Source organism: Paramisgurnus dabryanus, chromosome 20 (assembly GCF_030506205.2).
Source record: "Paramisgurnus dabryanus chromosome 20, PD_genome_1.1, whole genome shotgun sequence".
Classification (NCBI taxonomy): Eukaryota; Metazoa; Chordata; class Actinopteri; order Cypriniformes; family Cobitidae; genus Paramisgurnus; species Paramisgurnus dabryanus.
Genome location: NC_133356.1, coordinates 7,419,324 through 7,446,800, shown reverse-complemented (window position 1 = coordinate 7,446,800; position 27,477 = coordinate 7,419,324). Strand labels below are relative to the sequence as shown.

General features: G+C 37.0%; 1 protein-coding gene across 1 annotated transcript in view; it reads left to right on the top strand.

Annotated features, from left to right (window-relative positions):
• Positions 1–27,477, top strand: part of acoxl (acyl-CoA oxidase-like) — a 53,658-nt gene that overhangs the window by 14,200 nt on the left and 11,981 nt on the right. Inside the window, exons 12-18 of the mRNA XM_065296178.1 lie at positions 2,815–2,968; positions 5,236–5,325; positions 11,577–11,686; positions 12,088–12,199; positions 14,475–14,562; positions 17,853–17,923; positions 25,826–25,927. Of these exons, the coding sequence (XP_065152250.1) occupies positions 2,815–2,968; positions 5,236–5,325; positions 11,577–11,686; positions 12,088–12,199; positions 14,475–14,562; positions 17,853–17,923; positions 25,826–25,927 (727 nt within the window). The remainder of the gene's footprint in view (positions 1–2,814; positions 2,969–5,235; positions 5,326–11,576; positions 11,687–12,087; positions 12,200–14,474; positions 14,563–17,852; positions 17,924–25,825; positions 25,928–27,477) is intronic.

Here is a 27,477-nt window from a genome sequence, read left to right as displayed (position 1 = left end):
ACCCTAACCATAAACATCTCTCTTTTTGCACAAACGGAGAAAGACGGCGCAAAACCAAAACTTTCTGAAAAGCGTCCTGCTTTAGAAATGACCACTGTGGTAGATGAAACAGAGACAATCTGCCCTTTTTGGATATTAATCCTCTGGACTGATCGCGTGCTTTTTAATAAGGTAATGTTGCGTGAATATCTGATAATGTATGAATCCTGGTTCTGTTGTTGATCTGTCGCTGCTGTTTGCACGTTCAAATTAAATCTTTTGTTTTTACTAGTTCACAGACAACCGTCAACTGTATTTTTACTCAATGACAATTTCATATTAAAATCTTATAAGTTAACGGTTAATGTTCGGTTTAGAAGCTACGGTTGTCGGTCGGGAAAATTAACTGATAGGACATCCCTAATTTAATCGATTCATTGTTGCAGCCCTAGCATCAAGCTAAAAAAATAACCGAAGAGTTTGGATATTTTTCCTATTTAAAACAGAGTTTTAAAGTTGTAATTTTAAGTTGTAATTTTTTAGGCAGATATATGGCTAGCAACTATACTCTCATTCTGGTGTAATAATCAAGGACTCTGCAACATGGCTGCAGGAGGCGCAATGATATTACACAGCAGCGTAATGGCAGGGGACTATTTTCGGGCAGTGCGTAATATCACTACGCCTGCTGCAGCCATTATACGGCAGCAAAGTCCTTGATTATTACACCAGAATGAGAGTTTAGTCCTAACCATATCTGCCTAGAAAATCACAACTTTTAATTTTCCATCGGTCTTAGTACACGATGTAACTACAGAAGAGTCAAGTTTTAAATAGGAATAATATCCAAACTCTTTGGTTATTTTTTACGCGATGCTAATGGTCTAATCAGATTCAATGGATTATGCTAACATATGCTAAAAATGGTAGTGCCAGACCCGGAGATCGGCTGAATGGATTCCAAAACGATAAAAATCAAATGTTTAATGGAAAATGAGCATATTTTCAAAAAAAGTGGAGTGTCTCTTTAAATATCACATCTAATTGAGCTCTCCTTAACAACTCAAACAGGTGGTTTCCTGGAAAGGACTTATCCTAGTCCCAGACTAAAATGGATATTGGAGCTACCTTTATTAAAAAAAACATCTTACCCTGACAAATCTTAACATATTCAGTACCATTGTTTTAGTGATAGACGGATATATTGCAGTGGCCGATATATCGACAGATATTTTGATTTTATTTTATTGTCATCGGATGATAATTGTTTTCATTTAATCTCGAAAGGGAAGTTATTCAACTAAACAATAGCACACAGAACAGCAGGCTGAATAGGGATGGGTATCGTTAAGATTTTAACAGTATTACTACTCTTACTGATACTGCTTAATGGTCCGGTACTTTAACGGTATTCTTATCGGTACTTTGGCCAATGTTAACATTTGATCATGAACCTATGTTCACATGATTAAGTTAATTATGTGTCTGCATTTCATTATTACAAATACATTTTTGGATATAATTTCTAAATAATATACATATATTTGTTAATGCACCAGCGTGAAAGCTGCAAACATTATTATTCAAGAATACATAGAACATTTATTTTTAACTTTTTCTCCAGGACCGAAAGCAGAACCGATAGCGTCAGATCTTACTGATACTACGGTCTTTAATAATTTAGCCCCGGGGCAAGTTTAATACCGGGTTTCGGTACCCATCCCTAAGGCTGAATAGGTGTCCTTAGGTTAACGTAATACAAACAGTTATTTACACGATACACAATAGCATACTGAACATACCTGGAAGGCTGAATGGGCTAAATGAACAGAACAAGCCAGCACGCATCAAGTTCGCAGGCTCGTAATTTCACATCACTGCATTATATAAATACAGTAGCATCATATAGCGGACTCTTGCGGCTGTAGATTGTAATGTTGTCTCTTGGTTCATATATGTCAAAATTAATTCATACTGACTTACACGTCGCACCTGACTGTAAGTCGCAGGACCAGCCAAACTAGGAAAGAAAGTGCGACTTATAGTCCGGAAGTGTATATTTATAAATATTATGCATAACAAATGTTTATTTAGTTTACCAATGTTTTGTTTGTTTCTTATTTAATGTAATTACATTTGTTAAATCAGCCTCATATATCGGCCAATCAGCCAATCTGCTTCCTTGACTCTTTCCTCAACAGCAATTTTTTCTTACCAGCATTTCTATGAAAAAAACCTTGCTAAAAAAATTCATAAATAAACATACAAAATATGAAAGAATAGACCCTCTGCTTTTTATCTTCTTTTGTTCTGTTTTTATCACGTCCCAAATATGGGTAGGTTTATTGGATTTTTGGAAACATTCAGAATGATAATCAAAACATACGCTGAGAGTTGGATCAGTAGATGCTTTGGTGTTTTATAAGTTGGGTAAGAGCGCCACCTAGTGAACAATATGTATTGTCATAAAACTCATAATTTGCAGGGAAGTGTTTCTCTTAATTGACGAGATAACTTGTCAATGGCGGGGAAAGAGTTAATATCTGCATCAGCCATTAAAAAAACCCATATCGGTCGAACACTATTTGTTTTGTCCCAAGATGCACACCAGTATTGTTTTTTGTAGAGTATGTTTGTAAAAACTACTTAAATGTCCTAATATAACTAAGACCAAGTCATGGCCTAACCTAAACCCTGTCCGGGAAACCGCCCCACAGAGTTTGAGATATTTATGTTAAAAGGGTTAGTTTAAGAAATAGTAACAATAATGTCTGCCTAAGCAAACAATACTAATATTATTATACGGTATATTTTTTGTGTTTGATCTCTCTGTAGATATGCGGCTGATCTAATGGATGATGCATTGTATCAGGGGCAAGACCTTCAAAGCAATCGCGCTCTACAGGCACTTGTCGCGGGACTCAAAGCGTACAGCACGTGGCAGAACATCATGTGTCTGCAAGACTGCCGTGAATGTACCGGTGGCATGGTGAGTGTGTCTCACTTTTAACTTGTGTTGCTATTTTGTGGACAGTGTTTTTCTCCAATTGGTGGGAAGGGTTAAACACTATCTGTAGATCTACCACAGGTAGCTAACATGTCCTGTGGTGTGACACATTAGTTTAACACGCCCAAACTACTTTAAGCGACATTTTTATAATATACATTTTATATGTGCTTTTTGTCACATTAATACAATGACTAACTTTATACAATATTTGTATTTTTCCAAAATGTTGTGGTAGTACAGTATGGTATCAGCTATTGCAAGGTTTGGACTTGATAAATAATCAGATATACAAAAAATTTTCAGATGGCCTAGGGCTGGACAATATTTTATATCTTCGTAGGTTCGGTATGAATGGCATTACACCATAAATATCTCAGCCTGATCTCACGAGAATTCATACTTATTTTGCGAAATGGCTTTTTCATATGAATTCGGACTAATTCAATAGTATAAAAACATATGATTCTCATAAAAAAACAAAACCCCACCCCTAACCCCAATGTCACAGCAAATCGTACAAAAATTTTTATGAATGTGGTCATACGAATTATTATAAATAAGCCACCTCGTAAAATACATACAAATTGCCATGAGATAGCATTGGCATAACATATACACAATATGCATTTCTGAAATGCTTCTGTTGCAAAAAGGTGTCACATCAAACTATACCAAAATGATAAACGATACCGTCTTGTCACGTATCGCGGCGTGGAAAAACTCTACGATGGACAGATGGACTTGTGTTAATCGCATATAGCAGAACATCAGATTTGACCATAACATTTTAAGAGATGTTTTTGGGTTCAGTATCCCTCGCACACATAGACTGTAAAAAATATGGACGTAGTGTCCGTGACGTCACCCATAAGTTTGTGAAAAGCTTTTTTGAAAACAATAGTAGGCGGTGCCCGCCGTCGCAATCTTGGCCATGCAACACCACGCATTACTCACGGTTAATCGAAAATGAGTAAAGAGGCGGGATGTGGGTGAAGCTGAGATGGCTGGTTGCTGAAACCACGCCCGCCTAACTCGACTCTAGTGACCGCAGTGGCAGTTCACCCATCACTCAAGTGGCCACGCCCTTAATTATGCAGAACTTTAAGGGGTTGTGCACACCAAAACTTTTAAACGCCTAGAGGACACCGATTGCCAACTACTTTTTCAGCCGAGCGCTTTTTAGCTGTGATACCTGAGCTGTGAGCAGGTTGGTTGTTGTGATACTTGTCCTGCCACTCCTCCACTGTGATTGGACGACCGTGTGAGAACTGACATTGACGAGCGGAGCTTTTCACCCAAAGTTGAATCTCTTTCAACTCTTAGGGGTTGTGTACACCAAAACTTTTAAACGCGGCTGAAAATGCCTGGACAAAGCCGAATGCCAGCTGTTTTTCAGCTGAGTGTCAGCTTTCTTCAGCTAAGCGCTTTGGTAGCTCTGATACGTCAGCTGTGAGACGGTTGGTTGCTGTGCTACTTGTCCCGCCCCTCCTCCACTGTGATTGGACGGCGGCGTGAGAACTGACATTGACGAGCGGAGCTTTTCATTCAAAGTTAAACCTTTTTCAACTCTCGGTGCTCAGCGCTGAGGGCGGAAAAACCGCAGAGCGCCGGTTTTCAGCACGGAAAAAACCCGCTAGCTGCTGGCTTACTTGAAAAACGCCGAGCTTCCATCGGAAACAATTGAAAACATGTGCCGGCCGCGGGCGTTAAAGTTTTGGGGTACACAATCACTTAACGCTCAGCGCCAAGTGCGGAAAAACAACTGAGTGCCGGATTATTTGAAAAACGCAGAGTTTCCATTGGGATCAATTAAAAACATGCACCGGCCGCGGGCGTAAAAGCTTTGGTGTGCACGCCCCCTTAGGCTTAATAAAATTTAAACGGATGAGTTACAAATAAATTCACTCCCTCACAAAATTAGCTATACAGACCAAAACAGTTGTTGTACCAGGCTGTAAACCTTATTTTCTACTGTAAAGCTGGGCATTTTAACATGGGGGGTCTATGGGAAATTAGCCTCTAGTGGCCAATCCATGAATTGCAAGCTGTTAAGGATATAACGAGTGGATCCTTAACAGCCGAGGCTATCCCAAGATTAATTGCGTGCCTGCAAACCTTTCAGGATTAAAGACAACAGCGTTTGTGTGTGACTTTGAGATGTTTTTAATAGAATCTGAGTTCACATGAGCAAGATTATTGCGGCTTACCGTCACATTTACCGATGTGCTATGCTTGATTTTCCACAGGGTTTCATGATGGAAAACCGAATACCATCTCTAAAGTGCGATTCTGACGTCTTTGTCACATTTGAGGGGGACAACATGGTCATGCTGCAGGTATTAATAAAAAAATTGAAAATGGTCAACAAGTCAAAAGAGAAAACCCCTTGGTCACAAGGGTCATGTTGATAAATGTCTTTTCCTTAAGGTTGTTATTTGTTTTCCTGCTTATTTTGCAGACGTTTGCTTTATATAGTCCGATATCACATTTAAATGCCCATGCTGTGACAAACAACAGCGTGTAAACAGAAAACACAGAGCTATCTACAAGATGACGCTTAGAGGGGAAACTAAACAAACAGCAATTCTTTTAATAATATAAAATGTGCCTTACAAGCTAAATTCAATTAAATGGATTATGAATAGAGGGATTTCTATTCTTTAATACATCAGTGAATTGGGCACAGTTACTGGTTATTAAATAATCTGGAGGGCTTTATTTTAGCAGTTTCTGATTAGTAGCACATCGATAAGCATTGAAAACGATGTGAAAGAACAACATAAGACGACACGCATGAACACAGACCTTGTGTGTGAGTTTATTTGCGTGTTATGTGTTCACAGTCTGTAGAGGCCTAAAGAAATGGATTTTCTGCTGAAATTAGATTAGCTCCCATAGTATCAAAATAAAGTCATGCTATCACATCTGATGTTGTCATCTTGGCACAAAAGAATGAAAACCAGGGCAGTGACCACAATAGACACTGAGATTCGGCCTAACCAATATTCAGAATAGCGACATATTTAAAAGAATTTGGTCTGAGATATGTAACGACTAAATATTATGGCATATTGCCTTGCTTAGGGGGACCACAAAAGGAGACGTAAATAAATATTTATTCCACGTCTCATTGGAATGCTTGATTCTGATTGGCCAGTGGTGACATTTGCAGGTTATTTCAAGATAACAATCACTTAAAACTAATAACACACAGTAACACGGATCCTGCTAATCATTTTGACATTCGCAGTTCAATATTACACATCAATTAAATATAAATATGTTTCTTAATAACATATATGACATTATATTTACAAATTATTAAGCTAAATAGTGTGTTCGTGACTTTGAACGTCTTGGCTTCTCTTAAAACCGAAAGTAAACAGGTTTTCCTTGCGAAAGGTCTGTATTCGTTAAAAATTAGCAAATTAAATATTTAAAATCAATATTTAATGTTCCTTACCTTACTTATGAGGTAAACAGTTATGAAATAAGCTGGATAATGTACAAAAATAATGTATATAGCCAAATGTTTGTTATCGCAGGATAAATCCCAACAAGGTGTTTTGGGCCCCGACGTGAACAGCTACTTGCCAAAGTCATGTAATTGATTTGATGATTACATTTAAAAAAAATTATATTAATACATTTTAATTTTATAATTTTTTGAAATAATATTATAATTTAAGGCCTTATTTTTGCCTGGCATACATGTTGTATGTTGCTTAAAAATAAAATGTATTGTGTCCAGTTGAAAATGTGTTGTTTGTATATGCAGACATTTGAAAATAACACATTTTAGTGTTGCAATGGGCCGAAACAAACAGTTTTGGATGCACTTGACCAAACTGATGATACGGTAATTTTTACACAAGCCAAAAGTGCTGATGATGCAGCCCATCAGCTTAATGTTCTTTAGTAAACCTAAAACAGACGTGGCCGCAGTTAAAGTCTGCTTGGGTGGACAAGAATTAATTAATGTTGGGGAATTTAAGTATTTGGGAGTGCTATTAGACTCAAAATTTTCCTTTAAAAAAATGAAAACTATAAATGTTAATATATGGAACTTTAGACATATTCGTACATCATTAATGGATACAGCAGCGATTACATTTCTGCACTCTACTGGCTCATATTGAGTACTTTATCACAAGTTAGTCTTACGAGTCATGCTCCTATTGGGCCAGTCGAAGTATGCTACAAAAAAGCATTGAAAATATTAGACAAGAAACCTTCGTCATATCACCATTGTCAAATTTTAGATAAAATTTAGTTTTTTTATTTTTTCATATGATTTAAATCAGCCTGTTTAATCTACAAGGTTATAAATGGTCTGGCGCCTTCACCATTGAGTGACTAGAGCCACCACGAGAGCTGATTGTGATTTGGCATTTAGAAGGACCGCCTTTTCACAGAACGTCCTGTCATTCCAGGAAGTGAGCTTCTGGAATAGTATTCCACTGTCAGTCTTCCACAGAACAAGTATTCCTACCTTTAGGAGTCATTTAAAGGGATAGTTCACTCAAAAATGAAAATAATGTCATTAAGGACTCACCCTCATGTCGTTCCAAACTCGTAAGACCTCCGTTCATCTTTGGAACACAGTTTAAGATGTTTTAGATTTAGTCCGAGAGCTTTCTGACTCTTCATTGAAAATCTATGTACGTTAATAAATCTATGTCCGTGTCCAGAAAGGTAATAAAAACATCATCAAAGTAGTCCATGTAACATTAGTGGGTCAGTTTGAATGTGTTGAAGCATCGAAAATACATTTTGGTCCAAAAAAAAAAATAATAATGACTTTATTCAGCATTGTCTTCTCTTCTGCGTCTTTTGTGAAGCGCATGCAAGAGACTAAAGTCAAGTGACTGCAGTGACGCGGATGACGTATGACGCAGCTGACGTGTTATCTGGTGCGCCCCAGCTGTTTTTTTGTCTGTTTTTGTGCGCCCACCCGGGCTTTGTTTACAGTCTGAGGGAGACACACGCAATAAGTTTGAAAAAAAACCTTTGCAAACATGTCTGAGGATAACACGTCATCCGCGTCACTGCAGTCACGTGACTTTAGTCTCTTGCATGCGCTTCACAAAAGACGCAGAAGACAATGCTGAATAAAGTCGTAGTTTTTGTTATTTTTGGACCAAAATGTATTTTTGATGCTTCAACACATTCTAACTGACCCACTGATGTCACATGGACTACTTTGATGATGTTTTTATTAGGGATGCACCAATAGGATTTTTTGGGGCCGATACCGATTTAAACAGACAACTTCTGTCCGATACTGATGCCGATACCGATATTAAATACTTGTATACAATACTATACAGTTGGTCTATTTGCTAGTTTATTTCTGCATCAAATTATTTTTACTGAACATGGATTGGATCTAATTAACATTCAACTGACCAACATAATAAGAGAGGCACAAATTAAGCTAAAACAAATATAATAAGACAGCATGACAACCTTCAAAGGTGGTTTTTGCTATTCAGCATTTATTTTATTAACAACATTAACAATTTTTTTACATATAATGGATTTCTTTATGCAGTTAATTAATAAACAATCAGTATCGGCCTTTCTTGTGCTATTGCCGATATGCCGATGGTTTCAAATTCATCAAAAATCGGCCGATAAATATCTTTATATATATAAATACCTTTCTGGACATGGACTGTATACCGTATGTAGATTCTTAATAAAGGGTCAATAAGCTCTCGGACTAACTATACAACATCTTAAACTGTGTTCCGAAGATGAACGGAGGTCTAACGAGTTTGGAACGACATGAAGGGTGAGTTATTAATGACATTATTTTCTGGGTGAAATATCCCTTTAAAAGTGTGGTTGAGGGACATACAAACATGTGATCATGTTTAGATAATCATTATATATCAGACGTAAGTGCATTACAAAAAGGTATACAATTATCAGTGCAATATGGGTTGTGCAATAGGGGTTAGTGTAATGCAGGTCCGTGCAATATAGAATGGTGTAATATGGGTCAGTGCAATATCAGGACAGTTAGGGCATGTGTAAAATTGTGGTTTGTGCACTATAGTCGATGCTTTCCTGTTTTCTAAATGTCCTTTGTTGTCCACTCTTGTTGTTGTTATTGTTTGTTCTAACATGATGTGTTCGTTGTTGTTGTCCTTGTCTTTTTGTATATATACACTGTGTTTCTGTATGTATTTACTAACTGGCGTGTAACACCAATCTGCCAAGGGGTCTGCAGATAGAAATTAGCCTGAGGCTATAATCTGACATATTTGCATTTGTGAAAATGTTCATTAATATGTATTGTTCCCCCTTTTTTTCTTTCAAATAAATAAACTGATTTTTTTATAATTATATTTAATAAGACTTTTTAATTCATTAAGAATTCTGCCACTTTCCGCACGTTTCCTATTGAAAATGAACTAGACACTCGTGACTGCCGCGTAACGTGTGAAACGCCCATTATTCAGTCTGCCGCCATGTTAATTTCCAAAATGAGGCTGTAAGGAAGGGACGTCAAGAGCATGCACTTTAAGCCTATTATTTTGTACTGTGATGGTGGTCATTCAGCCATCAAAACACAGAAAATACATCATTTACAAATTCCCACAGACAAAGAACCTCAGAAATCATGGATTGTTAAAAAGAAGAGTTAACATTTTCTGCGTTTCAATTGAGCTACAATATGGTTATAACCTGTTAACGCAAACTTGAGAGTTACTATAACCAGAGTTCCTCATATTCTGAGCCATATCTATGGTTTGAAATATCATGATATTTTGGGACGGGCTCTCCCTTTACAAAAATGTAAAAAAAAATTGTAATACCCATGTTTTTTCGGCGTATATCGATTACCATTGGCAAAACCGTGGTTTTACTACAGTTATCAAAGTTTAACCCATAGACTGTAAAAAATGATGGACGACGCCCGTTCGCTCTCTTCCATTGGTGAAAAGTGAAGCTGCCAGTGTCCAGATATGGCGCTGACATCTTGGGTCTTGAGTCTGCGCAGTAGCGATTTCGGGACCAGTTCTGCGCAGGAAGTAAAGCCACGAAATCAAGGCCCCGCCCTCCCTCTAGCAGAATGCGCATATTAACTCTTTCACCGCCAGCGTTTTTAAAAAAAGTTGCCAGCGTTTTTCATGATTTTCACCAAAGTTTAATGCCTTCCAGAAAATGTTCTTCTTTAAATAAATAAACATACATACCAAATGAAAGAACAGACCCTCTGCTTTCAAACAAAAAAAACCGTTTCATCCTACCTTTAGTGGTTCTTTTGCAATCAGCTTTTGAATATGGGTAGGTTTTTGCAAAAACACCATATTTTGAGCAAAAAGCAAAAATAATTCAATTTTTGTGACGGACTTTTCATAGGAGATCCCATCCAGAGCGATCTTTAAAACAGACACGGACATGCAGCCGCTTGCCATAGGGCAATACTTCCGGTTTTAAAAGGTTGCGGAAGGGCGCCACCTGGTGGATATTAGCGGTATTGCGGAAATACGGAAAATCTCGTCATCGGTGGGGAAGCGTTTTCTCTTAATTGACGAGATATCTCGTCAATGGCGGGGAAAGAGTTAAAGCTGTCAATCATGAGGAGACACCACTGTTTTATAGCATTAAATAACTAAAAACTAACTTAATTTAAAAACAAACACTTGAATTTAGATCAGCGTGATAAAAACTTCAGTAAATGACAGAAACCAGCTTCGGAAAAAAGATAATTAAAGTGTAATTAAATAGTTAAGTTGGACTCAAGTCCTATTGAATAACATGGTGGAGGCGGGGTTTATGACCTATTCTAGGACCAGTCACTGGGTGGCGATCGAGACGTTTTGGCTTCACTTTTCAGGGCTTGTGCGGCACGCTTGCTAAACCATGGTTGTTTTGTGGTTATCATGGTTTAACTATAGTAACCATGTTTTTTAAAACTACGGTTTATTTTTATAAGGCTCTTACCTAGCAACTAGGGCTCCAACAACTAATAGATCTCGATAATAATCGAACATAGTTGTTAACTTATGTCAATATCAATTAGCAGGGTTTCCCGCAGAAAATTTGTTAGTTAAGGTGGTAGGGTTGTGCGGGTGGGCGGGCCGGGGGCATGGCAATCAAAGCGTCATGATGAAAATATTTTTATTTAAAACACTCAAAAAAAACCTCAATTTTGAAGAAACTATGACAGAAAATGAACACATACTAGATTATTAATGAATCAAATGTTTTATCAACTGGCTAGTTATCCTTCAGACAGTGACGGACCATGTCTTTCTCTCATTTCGGCCATGCTCGCGGTGTGAAGCACGTCCACGCTATTCTCCGAGATGCACTTGACGGCCTTTTGTGCAGCAAAATTTTTTTTTTGGGATGACCTAGTTAAGGTGGTAGTGTTTCCCAGCTAAGGTGGGCCGCCTGAACTGAAAAGTGCTGCGGGAAACCCTGATTAGTTGGTCTGTGACGCCACATGCTCCTGCAGCACAACCATCGTTTTGGACAGCAGACCCGTGTCAGCTTCATAAAACCTCTTCATACATCGTTTTCCTGTTCATAAAAATACTAATGAATAATTGTGATGTTTTGGCTCCAGGTGGTGGTACGAGAGCTGTTGGCTCAGTACACCAAACAGATGGGAAACAACTTGGTTATGGGACTGATCAGAAACTGGACCAGCTCAGCCACAGACAGAATCAGAACCAGGTAAAAATTGGTCTAGAAACCTGAATAGCTTTTGTGTGTTACATTTATCGCTTTCATTTTGGAGTCCAAGCCCGGTCGCTGTACACCTCTTTGTCTAGACCGCAGTCTTTCAGAACCACCAAGCACAGAACATTTACTTTCAGGAACTTACAGCATCTCTTGTTTTTGTTTATTTTTACTATTAGGTATACAATTTAGTTATTTGACTAAGAGGAAAATTTGATAGGTGTAATTGTTTTCAGTTCCCAAAATTGAGATCTTTAATGATTAGTCATAGGTTGAATTAAATAAACCATTATTTCTCAAGATGTGATTCCGAAAGTGAATTGTGACTGTATACAGTATCTCTTTGTCTGACTGAGTTAATTTATATTTTCTTTGGCGTCTCTGTGTTGTTCTAGCTCTCTTGGCTTCAGTGTGGATAAAGTAGGAGACCTAACGTTCCTTCTGAAGGCGGTGAGATACAGAGAAAGGGTGTTGCAACGCAGTCTAGCAAGTCGACTTTACAGTAAGGTCAGTGGCTCCACGGGCCTCTCGCATCACTATTATATACAAACCCTGTTTCCTCTTTAGTTTTTTTATTGTTGCTTCTTTGATCTTGTTAAGGGGCCAACAAGGCAACAAATAATCTATTACTGTGTGACTAGTGAGCTTTTATTTTCTGTAAAGTTGTCAGTTGTTTTATTTGTGTCTATTTCTTGTAATAAATTTGAATAGAAACATTGAATATATTTTAATATCATATGGACGGTTTCAGCAGCAACAACATAAACAAACAACTTTTGTGGACCAAACGCAACTTCCACATAGAATCAATAACAACAGAGCAATTTTACAGTAGTTTATTTCTGATAACAAGTAAATTACCTTCGTTTATATATCACATCTAACACGTATCAACTATTACACTGAGCTAAAATTACTGTGTAAAATTAAAGGGGGCATATCATGAAAATCTGACTTTTTCCATGTTTAAGTGCAATAATTCGGTCTCCAGTGCTTCTATCAACCTAGAAAATGTGAAAAAGATCAACCAAGTAACTTAGTTTTGGTAAACCATTCTCAGTAAGCATGTGAAAAAATATGTAATTGAAATTTGGCTCCCCCTGTGATGTCAGAAGGGGATAATACTGCCCCTTAATCTGCACTATCCAACCACGGCACTGCCATTAAGTGCAGAGATCGGCTCATTTGCATTTAAAGGACACACCCAAAACCGCACATTTTTGTTCACACCTACAAAGTGTCAATTTTAACATGCTATAATAAATTATCTATATGGTATTTTGAGCTAAAACTTCACATACATAATCTGGAGACACCAAAGATTTATTTGACATCTTAAAAAAGTCTTGTGAAATGTCCCCTTTAATATATACAATGTTAGCTACAGGTCCTTGAATTCTTGCCTAGCTGCCAAACCTTTTCACACAGTTGTGATCTATGCTCGTCATCTCCCCACATCTTTAGCAAACCAAAACATTTTCTTTTTGACAAGGTATCTGTTTAGTAAGTAAATTTTATTTATAAAGCACATTTAAAGTTCAGCTCTTTGTGCTGTACAGAAGTCAAAGTGCTGTGTTTTAAAGATCAGTTTAGCCACTAGCCAGATCGATAAATAAATACAGACCGGAAGTTCAGTTCAGGGCAGGCGCGTAACACCGACAATGCGGGTGCGTTCGATGAAACCGTCTATGTTTAATATATATGACCCATATGTCTGTGAAAACCCAACTCAACTTATTTTTGTGATTTACCTTTTTTTTGTTGTTGCATAAAAATCACCCGTTGTAAATATCATTCTGTGGAAATATAACTTTGATATCTATAATATGGACTGAGTATGGTCATGTTAAAGATTGAAATCAATAAATGAAATCAAACCTTGATGTTCCAAAGATTGAGACATTAAAGGGATAGTTCACCGAAAAATGAAAATAATGTCATTAATGACTAACCCTCATGTCGTTCCAAACTCGTAAGACCTCCGTTTATCTTCGAGACACAGTTTAAGATGTTTTATATTTAGTCTGAGAGCTTATTGACCCTTCAATAAAAAAATCTACTTACGGTATACTGTCCATGTCCAGAAAGGTAATAAATAAAGCCTCTGTTGTGAAGCGCATGCGCAAGACTAAAGTCACGTGACTGCAGCGACGCGGATGACGTGTTATTCTCAGACATGTTTGCGTATGTTTTTTTTCTAATTTACATCATGCGTCTCCCTCAGACTGTTAACGAAGCCCGGGCGCACAAAAAAAAAAAAATCTGGGGCGCACCAGATAACACGTCATCCGCGTCACTGCAGTCACGTGACTTTAGTCTTGCGCATGTTCTTCACAACAGACATGGAAGAGAAGACAATGCTGAATAAAGTCTTAATGTTTGTTATTTTTGGACCAAAATATATTTTCAAAGCTTCAACACATTCAAACTGACCCACTGATGTCACATGGACTACTTTGATGATGCTTTTATTACCTTTCTGGACATGGACAGTATACCGTGCATAGACTTTCAATGAAGGGTCAACAAGCTCTCGGACTAAATATAAAACATCTTAAACTGTGTTTCGAAGATAAACGGAGGTTTAACGAGTTTGGAACAACATGAGGGTGAGTCATTAATGACATTATTTTTATTTTTGGGTGAACTATCCCTTTAACCTGGATTTAACAGGCAGGGTCACAATTTGTCTCGTGAGCTGAGCATATAATTTTAACATAATAATAATAATAATACTTACATTTAAAAACAAATTCATGTCTACTTATATTTAATTTTGCAGGTGGAGAAAAACAAAGAAGAGTTTTTCATGGCTTGGAACGCTTGTCTTCATCATGTGACCACTTTAGCTATGGCGCACATACATAGAGGTAAGAATGGGGAAGTTGGTCAGTCACACCTTATTTTATTTGCAACCCATGTGTTGATTACATTTGAATAAATTTATGCATATCTACACGTTTACACAGACTCGCTTTGTTTTAGAGACTTTTACACAATGGTCCAAATGCAGTATAAATACAGTAAAATAATAATACAAATAAAGTATTTCTTACATAACAAAAACCGGTTTGATATTTTAAGAAAAACGGCACAAACATTTATTATATATTTATATATTTTTTACCTCAGAAAGAGTTGAACATTTTTAACACTTTAAACTTAAGCATTCATCAATGCTCTTAACATTTATACAAAATGACCAAACTGTTTGCTAAATACTTATAATAACCAATGTCTGCTAGACCTCAGTCACCAAAAAGCTGTTTTGTGTACTGTAGATGCAATAATAAATTAAATGATTTGTACCGTATTTGGATGAGTGCAATTCTACTGCATTGTACCTTACATAACTTTTCTGTATAGAAGACACACATCATGTGTGGGATATTAGCAGCATATGTGTAAAAGTATATTTTCTTGGGTTATTGTGTGTGTGTTAAATAGTTGTGATTCATAAACCTATGATACTACAAAGCACAGCTTACCATATCTTTCATCATCAAGTTCAAATTCTTTAGATTTTCTGAATAGCTTTTATAGCTAGTAAGTGTAAAAAGTGTGGTGCATGCACAGCATCTCATGTGCTAGCAGAGAGTATTTCCACACACTCAGTGTTTGTGCTTTTGTGTGTCTTGATATGTTTTTCTCCCCTGATAGCAAATTTCCATTCTCTCACACTCCTCGCCCCCACACTCGTACACACAGACACACACATGCACTAATTTTCTCTTAGATGAAGCTGATAACATTGAGATGTGGCTTTCATTCACACCTCAAAACAAGTGCCTTCTGTCTGAGCTTTCAATTATGATATTAATTCTTAACAATTACAATTTAAACATGATAGCGATCATGCAATATTTAGTCAGTGATAAAGAGTTTAAGTAGAGGTGATGAGAGGAATTAAAATAAACGAATATGTAATTAAGTTGTATTTTAGTCATTTATTATTATTATTATTATTATTATGCATGGCACATAAACATGATGAAGATACAGATCTCCATCCATTGGAAACTTCATTTGAAATATTAAAATATTCCATGCTAACACAAATAAGTTGTTGTCACTGCACAGCTCTCAAACAAAGTCTGCTTTAAAGGGCTTGTGTATTGATGAATCAACTTTTCTTGATCTTTTAAGATAACAACTCTACTATAAAAACACAAAAATCCTCTGCAGCGCTGAAAATAAAGCATGAACTGCGCTGTAGGGATGCACCGAAAGGAAAATTCTTAGCCAAAGCCGAATAAAATGAAAAAATAAAATTTTCTTTTTCCAAATTATTTTGCAAATTTTCTCACCATTGCACAAGTTTCATTTTCCGAATGTCCTCCGTTTTACTTTATTTATTTAACATTTTTAAATAATTAATAATAAACATTTCAGCAGTCATTATAGTGCCTTTTTACACTTTCTCTTATCAAATAGATATTGATAGACTTGTTAAAACTGTTCCATTTATTGGACCACATAAATGAGTCTTGGCCTAAGATCAGATATGAATCTTATCTTCTATTCCTGTGCAAAATGCAAATAACCTATCATAACTATGCCTCAAGAAACTTGCAACAACGCTTATGTAGCACTGTATGTTGAGCAGCGGACAAGCGCCTGCGTGCACGGTCAAGCACGAGCAAAGGGAGAGAAAGAGATACGGCCGCAAGATTGACAGGAGATGAAAGTGCTCAACAAAGTGGTCTTCCAAAAAGCTTTTTGTAAATAAATGTTTTATTTCTAGTCTAATATAAGTGTTTTTGTCATTGTAGGACTTTACTGGTTCTATGAAGTTTTTATTACATACTGCTGATGCTCTTTGTCGTTCCTATGACATGAGATGAAGAGCTAAAGTCTCTCGTTCTCCGTGCTTGTGCATTCATCAGACAAATACCCATCACCGCCGCTGTGTCTTATTCATACGCTTCATATATGTCTTGATTTTAAATGATAAATTAACCTAGTAGCGCTGTATGTCTTCGCATTTTTCTCAGACACTTTAAAATGCTTTTACCAACATGTTTCCTGAATTTGCACGTCTATTACTCTGCACTGGTTATTTGATTCCATCATCAAAGACCTCATTGTTCAGTAAAATTTATTTGACCTTTTCACTTGTTCGATCGAAAACCGATTTTTTTGGCAAATAATTACGGTTGCCAAACAATTGGTGCTCCCTACTGCGCTGCAATAATGACATTTGGGTGTCTGGTCATTGGTCTGTTCGTTTTACTATTTCAGTCGGATCTTATCAGCTTATCTGTCTCATTTCAGATAGGATTCAAATTATTTTACCCTCAAGTTAAACATGTATACATTTTTTTTGTTCTGTTGTCAACAAAAGAAGATATTTTGATAAATGATGGTATGCACAAAGTTGATGGTATTTGTTTTTCCTACTATGAAAGTCAATGATTACCTTCAACTGTGTGGTTACCATCATTTATTAAAATACATTTGTTTGTGTTCATCAGAATAAAGAAACTCATACAGGTTTATAACAACATGAGGGTGAGTAAATGATGACAGGATTTTAATTTTTGAGTAGACTATCCCTTTAAAGGTACATTCCACTTTTTTGAAAATAGGCTCATTTTCCAGCTCCCCTAGAGTTAAACATTTGAATCTTACCATTTTGGAATCCATTCAGCTGATCTCCGGGTCTGGCGCTAGCACTTTTAGCATAGCTTAGCACAATCCATTTAACCTGATTAGACCATTAGCATCGCGCTAAAATAACCAAAGAGTTTCGATATTTTTCCTATTTAAAACTTGACTCTTCTGTAGTTACATCGTGTAATAAGACAGACAGAAAATTATTTTTGATTTTCTAGGCAGATATGGCTAGGACTATACTCTCATTCTGGCGTAATAATCAGTGACTTGTGATATTACACACTGCCTGAAAATAGTCCCCTTGGTTACTACTGGGACTATTTTCGGGCAGTGCGTGATAAAAAGTTAGAAAATGAGCATATTTTCAAAAAAAGTGGAATGTCTCTTCAAGTCTTAGTAAAATTTTTGCTTGCTTGCTTGCTTGCTTTTTTGGTGCAAAACAAACCTCATAAAAAACATGGTAGGTGGACCTGAGGAAGAAAAATAAAAAATAGCTGTTCTGACTGCATTTTATGCTAAGAATTTCTCTATTTTGTTTATCTAGTGACCTTGGAGCAGTTTGCCCTGGCTGTTCAACAATGCCACATCAAAGATGACCATGCCTTGCTCACTAAGGTACATGTGAAGCTCGACCTCTTCGGTCCTGTCAGCCACAGTAGCAGACACTCTGTTTTTTTTTGACTCATCATTTGGTTCCAATGGAAAGTTCTCAGAAGCTTCTTGCCCACTCAAAGAAAACAAAAGCACAACCCTCTCATCTTCATAGGGAGTTTCAAAAGGATGCCAGTTTTGACCACGTGTTTGTAAAATTGGTAACACTTCACAATAAGGTTGCATATGTTTACTACGTTGGTTAGCATGAGCTAACAATGAGCAATACTTGTGCATTAATTAATATTAGTTTATGTTAATTTTAAATTAAATTGAATTTTAAGTTAAATTGTTCACTGATATCTACATAGAAAGTAAGTGGTTTCATTAAAGGCGCTCTAAGCGAATCTGCGTGACGCCACTTTTTGTTGATGTTTGAACTGTTTTCAAACAAACAGAGGGTAGTTAACTCCTCCCCCTCCCTTCCGTGCTTTCATGAACGCGCCCAACCCCCACACCCAAATCCTTCTTGTCGTTTATTGGCTGGAACACTTTGTTTTGTTTCGTGGTGCTAGGTTTGGCCACTGTGTTTATTTGGAAGTTTGTAGAGCCTGGGCTGTCTACAGAGATCGCGTTTTTTACAGTTTGATCAGCGGACAGGCAGCAAGCAGATAGTGAGGAGATGTTTGCTGTATGTAACAAAAAAATTTTTATGGTCTAAAACGCGTGAATTTGCTTAGAGCACCTTTAAGTGCAAATATTAGATGGTTTTACATGTCCATTTACAACTCTAGGATTTGCCCCCAGAAATAAATGGTCTATTATTACTTTATTTCAAAGGGTCATAAATAACAATGTTGAGCTCTGCTCTGATTGGCTGTTTCTTAGAGCAGTTCTTTTGAGTAGCTCTGTTTGTGTGTGTTAACAGACCTTCTGTTTGAACCTGTATCAGACGAAGATTAGAAATTATCAATTGTTTGGAGATTTTTTATTGACGTTTCTGAGTGTTAAGTTTTGTTTTTCAGTATGGAAAACGTAACCGTAACATTAATAGTAGAACTTCAGGCTACGCGTTATCATATAGCATTAACTAGCATATAGCGTTAACTCAATAGTCACAACTTTGTTTTAGCATTGTAACAACATTATATTTAATGTAATGTATAATTTAAGGAATAATTGACGACGGGCCGTTGAATTATTAGAAAAATAATGCACATTATTTGTGTGCATTATTTTTTAATAATTCAACGGCCTGAAGTCAATTTTTCCGCTTATACTACGGTTACCACCTCAAGACATCGATCACATGATTTATTCAAACAAAGTCTGCTTTAAAGGGCTTGTGTATTGATGAATCAACTTTTCTTGATCTTTTAAGATAACAACTCTACTATAAAAACACAAAAATCCTCTGCAGCGCTAAAAAAATAAAGCATGAACTGCGGTGTAGGGATGCACCGAAAGGAAAATTCTTAGCCGAAGCCGAATAAAATAAAAAAACGATATTTTTATTTTTCCAAATTATTTTGCAAATTTTCTCACCATTGCACAAGTTACATTTTCCGAATGTCCTCCTTTTTACTTTATTTATTTAACATTTTTAAATAATTAATAATAAACATTTCAGCAGTCATTATAGCGCCTTTCTACACTTTCTCTTATCAAATAGATAGTGATAGACTTGTTAAAACTGCCTGCATGGTCAAGCACGATCAAAGGGAGAGAAAGAGATACGGCCGCAAGATTGACAGGATATGACAGAGGAAAAAGTGCTCAACAAAGTGGTCTTCCAAAAAGCTTTTTGTAAATAAATGTTTTATTTCTAGTCTAATATAAGTGTTTTTGTCATTGTAGGACTTTACTGGTTCTATGAAGTTTTGATTACATACTTATAATTCAATGTTAATAATTCAACGGCCTGAAGTCAATTATTCCCCTTATACTACGGTTACAACACCTCAAGACATCGATCACATGATATATTTAAAGGGATTTGTCCATTTTTTGTACTTAAATCACTATTGTGAGTAGGACTATTTCTTCCGTGTCTCATCCAACAGCTCTTTTGCTTGTTCCAAAATGTCATTTTAAAGCAGGCAATGGAGGCTTGAGCTGTTGATAGCATTCTAATGCAGTTATTAATGAAGTTATTAGAAAGAGAGCGAGAACGACAGAAACGCAGAGAGACAAAGAAAGAAAGAAAGAGAGAGTGAGAGGGCGAGCGAGAGAGATTGTGTGAACGAGGCTACCTCTGTGCGTCTCTAAACAGCACTGCTATTGCCTCGAAAAATCGCCTGTCATGTTGTTTTTGTTAGTCCGTTATTACAGCAACTATGCAAAGTGATAAGGAAATGTAATGCGGTCAAGAGAGCTACCTGGAACTTCGTTCGCCCTGCGTTTCCCAGAAAATAATTGCACACCTTAAAACGTTTATCAGCCAATCAGATTCAAGCATTCAACAGACCCTTAGTATAATGTTACACATTACACATACATAACAACACAATGCACAAGGTTAACATAAGGAGGAAACAATCATGTTTAAGGCACAGGATATGTTATTACCATGTACAGAACTCTTATTATTCATCTATGCCTGGTAAATACAGTTTAACATTCTACGGCACCTTTAACATTTACTAAAATATTTTAAATAAAAGGTTCTATCCGATAACAGGTAATGCACAATAAACTAACATGAAAATGCAATGAAGAATTGTATTGGTTAAGTAATGCTATAAATGCTAAAAAATATAAAGACACCGTTACCCAGACAGGGCTTAAGCCTAGTACCAGACTAAAATGCATGTTTCGGCTGCCTTAATTTAAAAACACCTTGCACAGACATTTTTTAACATATATCAGTGCCATTGTTTTGTCTCAAGATGCAACCAGTAATGTTTCTTGTAAGGCATGTTTGTATAAACTACTTAAATGCCAAAATATAACTAAGGCCTACCTGGATTAATCTAAAACCTGTCTAATCTAAAAACTGCCCCTATATGTTAGCTTATGCATACTTTTTTAAACCTTATTGTAAAGTGTTACCATAAATTGTTAAACAGCAGAAATACTACATTTATATACTAATCTCTTCTTGTAGCTCAGTTGGTAAAGCGTTGCATTAAAGGGATAGCTAGGCCAAAAATGATATTAAACCCATGATTTACTCACCCCCAAGCTGTCCGAGTTGCATATGTTCATCGTTTTTCAGACAAACACATTTTCGGATATTTTAGAAAATGTTTTAGATCTTTCAGTTGATTAAATGTAATGTTACAGGGTCCACGACCTTCAAGTCCATAAAAAGTGCGTCCATCCTTCACGAATTAAATCCAAACAGCTCCAGGATGATAAACAAAGGTCTTCTGAGGGTAATCCACGCGGTGTTGTTGTAGAAATATCCATATTTAAAACTTTATTAACGAAAATAAATACCTTCCGGTAGCGCCGCCATCTTAGACTCCTCTGTATTCAGGAGAGAGTATTAGCGTAGTGTACGCACTTTTCTTAGTGACGTATGACAAATTCGGAGGGCGGGGGCACAGAGCAGCAGCAGATTAGCATCCGTAGGCTGCGTAAGCTCTCATCCTGAATGTGGACGCGACTAAGATGGCGGCGCTACCGGAAGGTATTTATTTATGTTAATAAAGTTTTAAATATGGATATTTCTACAACAACACCGCGCGGATTACCCTCAGAATACCTTTGTTTATCATCCTGGAGCCATTAGGATTTATTTTGTGAAGGATGGATGCACTTTTTTTGGACTTGAAGGTCGTGGACCCCATAACATTACATTTAATCAACTGAAAGATCTAAAACATTTTCTAAAATATCCGAAAATGTGTTTGTCTGAAAAACGATGGACATATGCAACTCGGACAGCTTGGGGGTGAGTAAATCATGGGTTTAATATCATTTTTGGCCTAGCTATCCCTTTAACAGCTCAAAGTTCATAGGTTCAATTACCAGGGAACATGCATACTAAAAAAAATTTAAACCTTAAATGCACTGTAAGTCACTTTGGATAAGTGTCTGCCAAATGCATAAATGCAAATTTACTACATCTTTTATACATTTATGAAGATTCCTGGATGGGGTGCATGTGAGCTCTGAAACGCAGTTGTTTTCATTTTCTAGTGGTGTTTCTCTTTTCATTATTACGGTGTTGTTATGGGCTGATGTGTGCTTGCTAGGGTGTTTTTGCTTACCAGTCAAAAGATCTTTTATGGTGTACTTGGTCAAATAAAAGTTTCAAATGACATGAGGATGAGTGAATAAAAAAATTGGCACAAACATATTACTAGTGTACTTTACCCACAGCATAATAGTAGTGGTAGAGAGTCAGTCATTGTGGCTTACAAGCGGTTATACACACTAACTTTCAATAGCACAGGTGTGACACAGCAACAAATCTCTTCTGTGTATCATCAGGATGTTCAGTGCAGTCATATGAGCGACAGATTAACTGCCAAGCAGCAGAGCAGAACCGCGCTGATCTGAGATCTGCTGACAGCTGCTGTCACGGCCTCTAGAGAGCAACTTACGTGAATAGGTTTTAAAAAATACCTAGTTTTTGGCAGGTCATGAGATGTGTGTCACGCCGATCCTGTGATCGAGAGAGCGCACGGTAAAGGAACAGGAAAACCTCACTTCCACCTGTTTCATTTAAAGCCCTGGTGATAAGGAGCGAGGTTATGATTGACAGTCATGTGACTTGTGTCCTTATTCTGATGTGTCAAACTGACTGAATGCATGAACAAACCACCTCATGGTCGTCTCATGGTTGCGTTGATGTAAATATTGCTGGTAATTTAAAGATGCACGGTCTTTTTCATTTGTGTTTTCATGTTTTCTCAGGTCTCCCTGTCAGAAGTGTCATGCTTGTTGAATGAAGTGAATTTTAATTCAACTTATGGTCAAAATAATAATTATTTTATTTCAAAGTTAAAGGGACACTCCACTTTTTTGAAAATATGCTTATTTTCCAGCTCCCCTATAGTTAAACATTTGATTTTTACCTTTTTGGAATCCATTCAGCTGATCTCCGGGTCTGGCGCTACAACAATTAGCATAGCTAAGCATAATCCATTGAATCTGATTAGAGCATTAGCATCGCACTAAAAAAAACCAAATTAGTTTTTATATTTTTCCTATTTAAAACTTGACACTTTTGTAGTTACATCGTATACTAAGACCGGCAGAAATTTTAAAGTTGCGATTTTCTAGGCAGATATGGCTAGGAACTATACTCTCATTCTGGCATAATAATCAAGGACTTTGCTCCTGTAACATGGGTGCATGAGGCGCAATGATATTACACAGCAGCCGAAATTAGTCCCCTTATTATTTTCAATGGCACTGTGTAATATCGTTGTGTTCCTGCAGTCATTTTACGGCAAAGTCCTTGATTATTACGCCAGAATGAGAGTATAGTTCCTAGCCATAACTGCCTAGAAAATTGCAACTTTTAATTTTCTGTCGGTCTTAGTACACGATGTAACTACAAAAGAGTCAAGTTTTAAATAAGAAATATATCAAAACTCTTTGGGCATTTTTAAATGCGATGCTAATGGTCTAATCAGATTCAACAGAGTATGCTAAGCTATGCTAAAAGTGCTAGCACCAGACCCAAAGATCAGCTGAATGGATTCCAAAATGGTTCAAATCAAATTTTTATCTCTAGGGGAGCTGGAAAATGAGCATATTTTCAAAAAAGTGGAGTGTCCCTCCACTTTTTTACCTTTTTGAATTGTAAATTGCAACTCTATCAACCATGGTGACTTACGCAGATCTCACATTTTCTTCAAAACACGTGGAAAATATCTTTCATGCTGTGCATGTGATCAAATGTATTCACCATTATTCATTGTGGTGGTCACTTCATTAGACTTTAATAATGACAGCTCAACACTGTGCGTGATGGTCCTGGTTTCAGTTCCTAAATTCGACACATGAGCAGATCACTTCCATCTCAGGCAAACCCTCATTCAGCCCAGACTGATAAGACACATAATGTCTCTGTGATGATAAGCCATCAATTCTTTAGTTTGCATATGAGGAAGAGAATAAGTGAGACAGAGATTGTACGAAACTACAATAGGTGTACGTTTACATTGCTTTGGTCATCTCGTAACAAATGTTTTGCTGGTTTGCAGTTTGCTTAACTTAAAAGGTGAAAGGCATATTTTTCCTCTTAATGTCCAGGCTTTCGAGCTAAATGCATTGCATGATCTGTTGTTTCCTGTCCAGCTCTTTGATGTAGTTGGGTGGTTTGGTTACTGTCTCACCTCTGTGGAGAAGATATTAGCTCGTACCACTACAGTTTTTCCATTCCCTTCATCTTCTCTACGACTTCCTGCACTCACTCGAGCTGCGCACACGAGAAGCAACTTTGAGCTCGTATAGGGTACTTTACGTATGGAAAATAAATAGCACATAGAAAGTGCAAAGAAATTTCCGTTTACTTTAATCAGAGAGACCTGGGGATGGGCTTTTTTAACTTTGCATGGGGTCTCGACCGCACCATTTTCATTGTTAAGTCAGAATTACCCTTTATAACATTATAGGTCGTCTATTTCAAAAGCAAACATGTTTGTTGACTGTATACGCAGTTATGCATTTGGTAGACACTTATTCAAAGAGACTTGCAGTGTATTACAAAGTAGGGGAGAGCGGGGCACAACCTAATGCTTTTTGGTTTTGGCTCAATCATTCAAAAAATATTTGAGTTTGATTAATTATATTTTTACACAAGCAACACACACATCTCTGCTACAAATGAACATTTGAAGTTTGTTTCTAGTACTTAACATTTTTGGACAATTACACCAAACGTGACAGAAAAGTGCAAACGTTACAACTTATCCCATAGGTGGGGTTAATTGTAACAGGCAGGGGGTTAGTTGTAACACTTGCTAAAAATTAATTTTGCAGGCAAATATTTCAATACTATTTTGTCTATATACTTAAAGTGGATATTGTTTATCGGTCTATAATAGACGGGTATCCACACTGTATTCATTCATCCAGCCCTTTTCTTACAATAGTTCGATTATAAATGGATACAAATGTCTAAATATGTGAGAAAAAGCAGCACAATTATGCAAAAACTTTTTTTATATATGACCCAGTCTGTAATAACCATACTACAGTTTCAAAATCAAATTCTGAGATAATGAGCATCAAAGTCTGATTTTAGCCATTCATTTCATTATGATTTCAATCTTTGACATGACCTTATTCAATCAATATTAAAGATATAAACACAAAAATAAATTTGACACAAAAAATTTCAAAAGGCCGGCAATCATTCGTGTGTAGCCTATTTAGAACAACGGCAAGAATTACGCTAACATTAGCGGTTTTTATATAGTAAGTGCTGAGGGGTTTGTTGTAACACGGTGTTACAAATAAACCTGCTGGGTCTAAATATTTTCACGCCCACCAAAAAAGTTCCTAAGAGCTGCAAACATATTTCAAAACGATGCTTTGTTTTAGTCAACAAGACACTGATTAATATGACATAGCATTGGATTTGGTATCTTACACACCCATCTTAGAAACAAAAAAATTTTTACTTCCATGCCACCAAACAGTCGTTCATCAATAACTCTCTGGAAAACATTATACATTTCCAGTAATTTGCGGGAGATTGTCTTTTGGCATCGTGAAAAAAATACCGGCAAATCAAACCCGCTCAACCTTGTGCAACAATGTAAACAGTCCGTGTTACAACTAACCCCCGCCTTAGTTTTTGCCCCGTGCACCCCTATTAGTGTTCCCTGGGTTTAAACAAAGCCTATGCAGTGCCCTACAACTGAGCACGTTTAAAAGTTTCGGCATGTAAAACGTATACTGAATAACATGACTTATGAATCTTTTGATGCTCTGTATCATATTTTCTTATTTCACTTTCAGTTCTGCCTTCTTCACGGCACTTATTTGGTGTACCAGGAGAGAGGGTGGTACCTGGAGCACAACTACCTGACCCCGAACACCAGCCGACAGATCCGCAGCCAGGTACTCATTAAACAAACCATCACGCACGTAAACAAGCCAATCGGGCACATTAGACGTTCATCAATAGGTTATCAACACGCTGTCAGTCAGACTTCAGACACTCGAGATCTGCTGCCCATCTGAGGCTGTTCAGATCTCTCATTAACCCCTTTGCTCATTATCTGCAGTTTACAGAGAGCAACAGAATGCGAACATTACCGATGGGTGTATTGACCGAGCACCCTGCCGTTCACCTCGGGCACACACTCATAAAGTGTCCAGTTGTTCACAATTAGCTGTGATTAAACAGCCAAGCGCCCTCAGTAGGGTTCTCCCACACATAAGAGCAAGGAGAAACCGGGAAGACGGCCGAGTTGACACCAGTCTGTCAGTATGCAGTCAGCAGGTGCTTTACCGCGTGTTTACCACTTAAACAAACCCAACACAGCCGTTCTCTCTGTACAAACAAACCCCTCTGTTCTCTCATCAGCCCTGGACCGACTACAGCGCCCCGCCGCACGTGACTGAAGGCATGTGCTTACGGTTCCTTTCAGCGCACTCATATGAACTATTGTCATGTTTTCAATAGCTTATTGAAGATAATTTATCATGTGACAGGCTGCAGACATCACACAAAAATAACCCAATAATTTACTGTAGGTTTATAATTAGATGCTCTCTAGTTGTTTTAAAGACACCCATAGGAAAATTACATGCAAGATCTCAAAATATTGCTTGAAAGTTTAGGGTAATTCATTTTATTTCTGGATTTTATTTTTCCACATTTTAAAATAATAATACAGTCATAAGTCATAAACAGAATTTAACTTTACATCTATTTTGGGCTCTTACTTAAAGTCGCAATGAAATTGAAATGAAAAACTATATATGTATTTTTAATAGTGTGGTATTATTAACAAATGACTTATCTGTGAGCTTCATTATTTTTTAAAAATTTGTGTGTGCTCATAATCTTTAATCAAAAATGCAAATCTCCTCCCCTCCTCAAAACGATCTCTCTTCACTTCCGGTCAAAAGTATGGCAGGTGGGCGGGGTCCGGGAGAAGATCGCAGTGATTAGCAATTAGCAACACGACCCAACTTCAAACGATCCAATCAGATCTCGATGGACAAATTCAAATCCAGCCCTGCCTTATTTCATCTCAAAAGCCGTTTCATTCGGATATACGTCACCACGGGGAAAATAAGGCAATCGCTACTTCCGTTTCATGGCGACTTTAATTACTGACATTTCTCAATGTTTTTGTAATCAAAAAAATAGTACAGTATGTTACAATCAGTGTTGGGGTTAACGCATTACAAGTAACGTGCATTACGTAATAATATTACTTTTCTGAAGTAACAAGTAAGTAACGCATTACTTTTTAAATGTACAAATTAATATTTGAGCTACTTTTTCAAAAAAATAATGCAAGTTACTTTTTTAGTTTAATTAATTTGATAAAAAAAATCAAACTATGCATTTTATTCCCTGTGTGGGAACAGTTTGAGACGGGATGGCAGGCCAGAGCTCGACATTTTTGTGCTAAAATATGCAATTTCTAAATGCA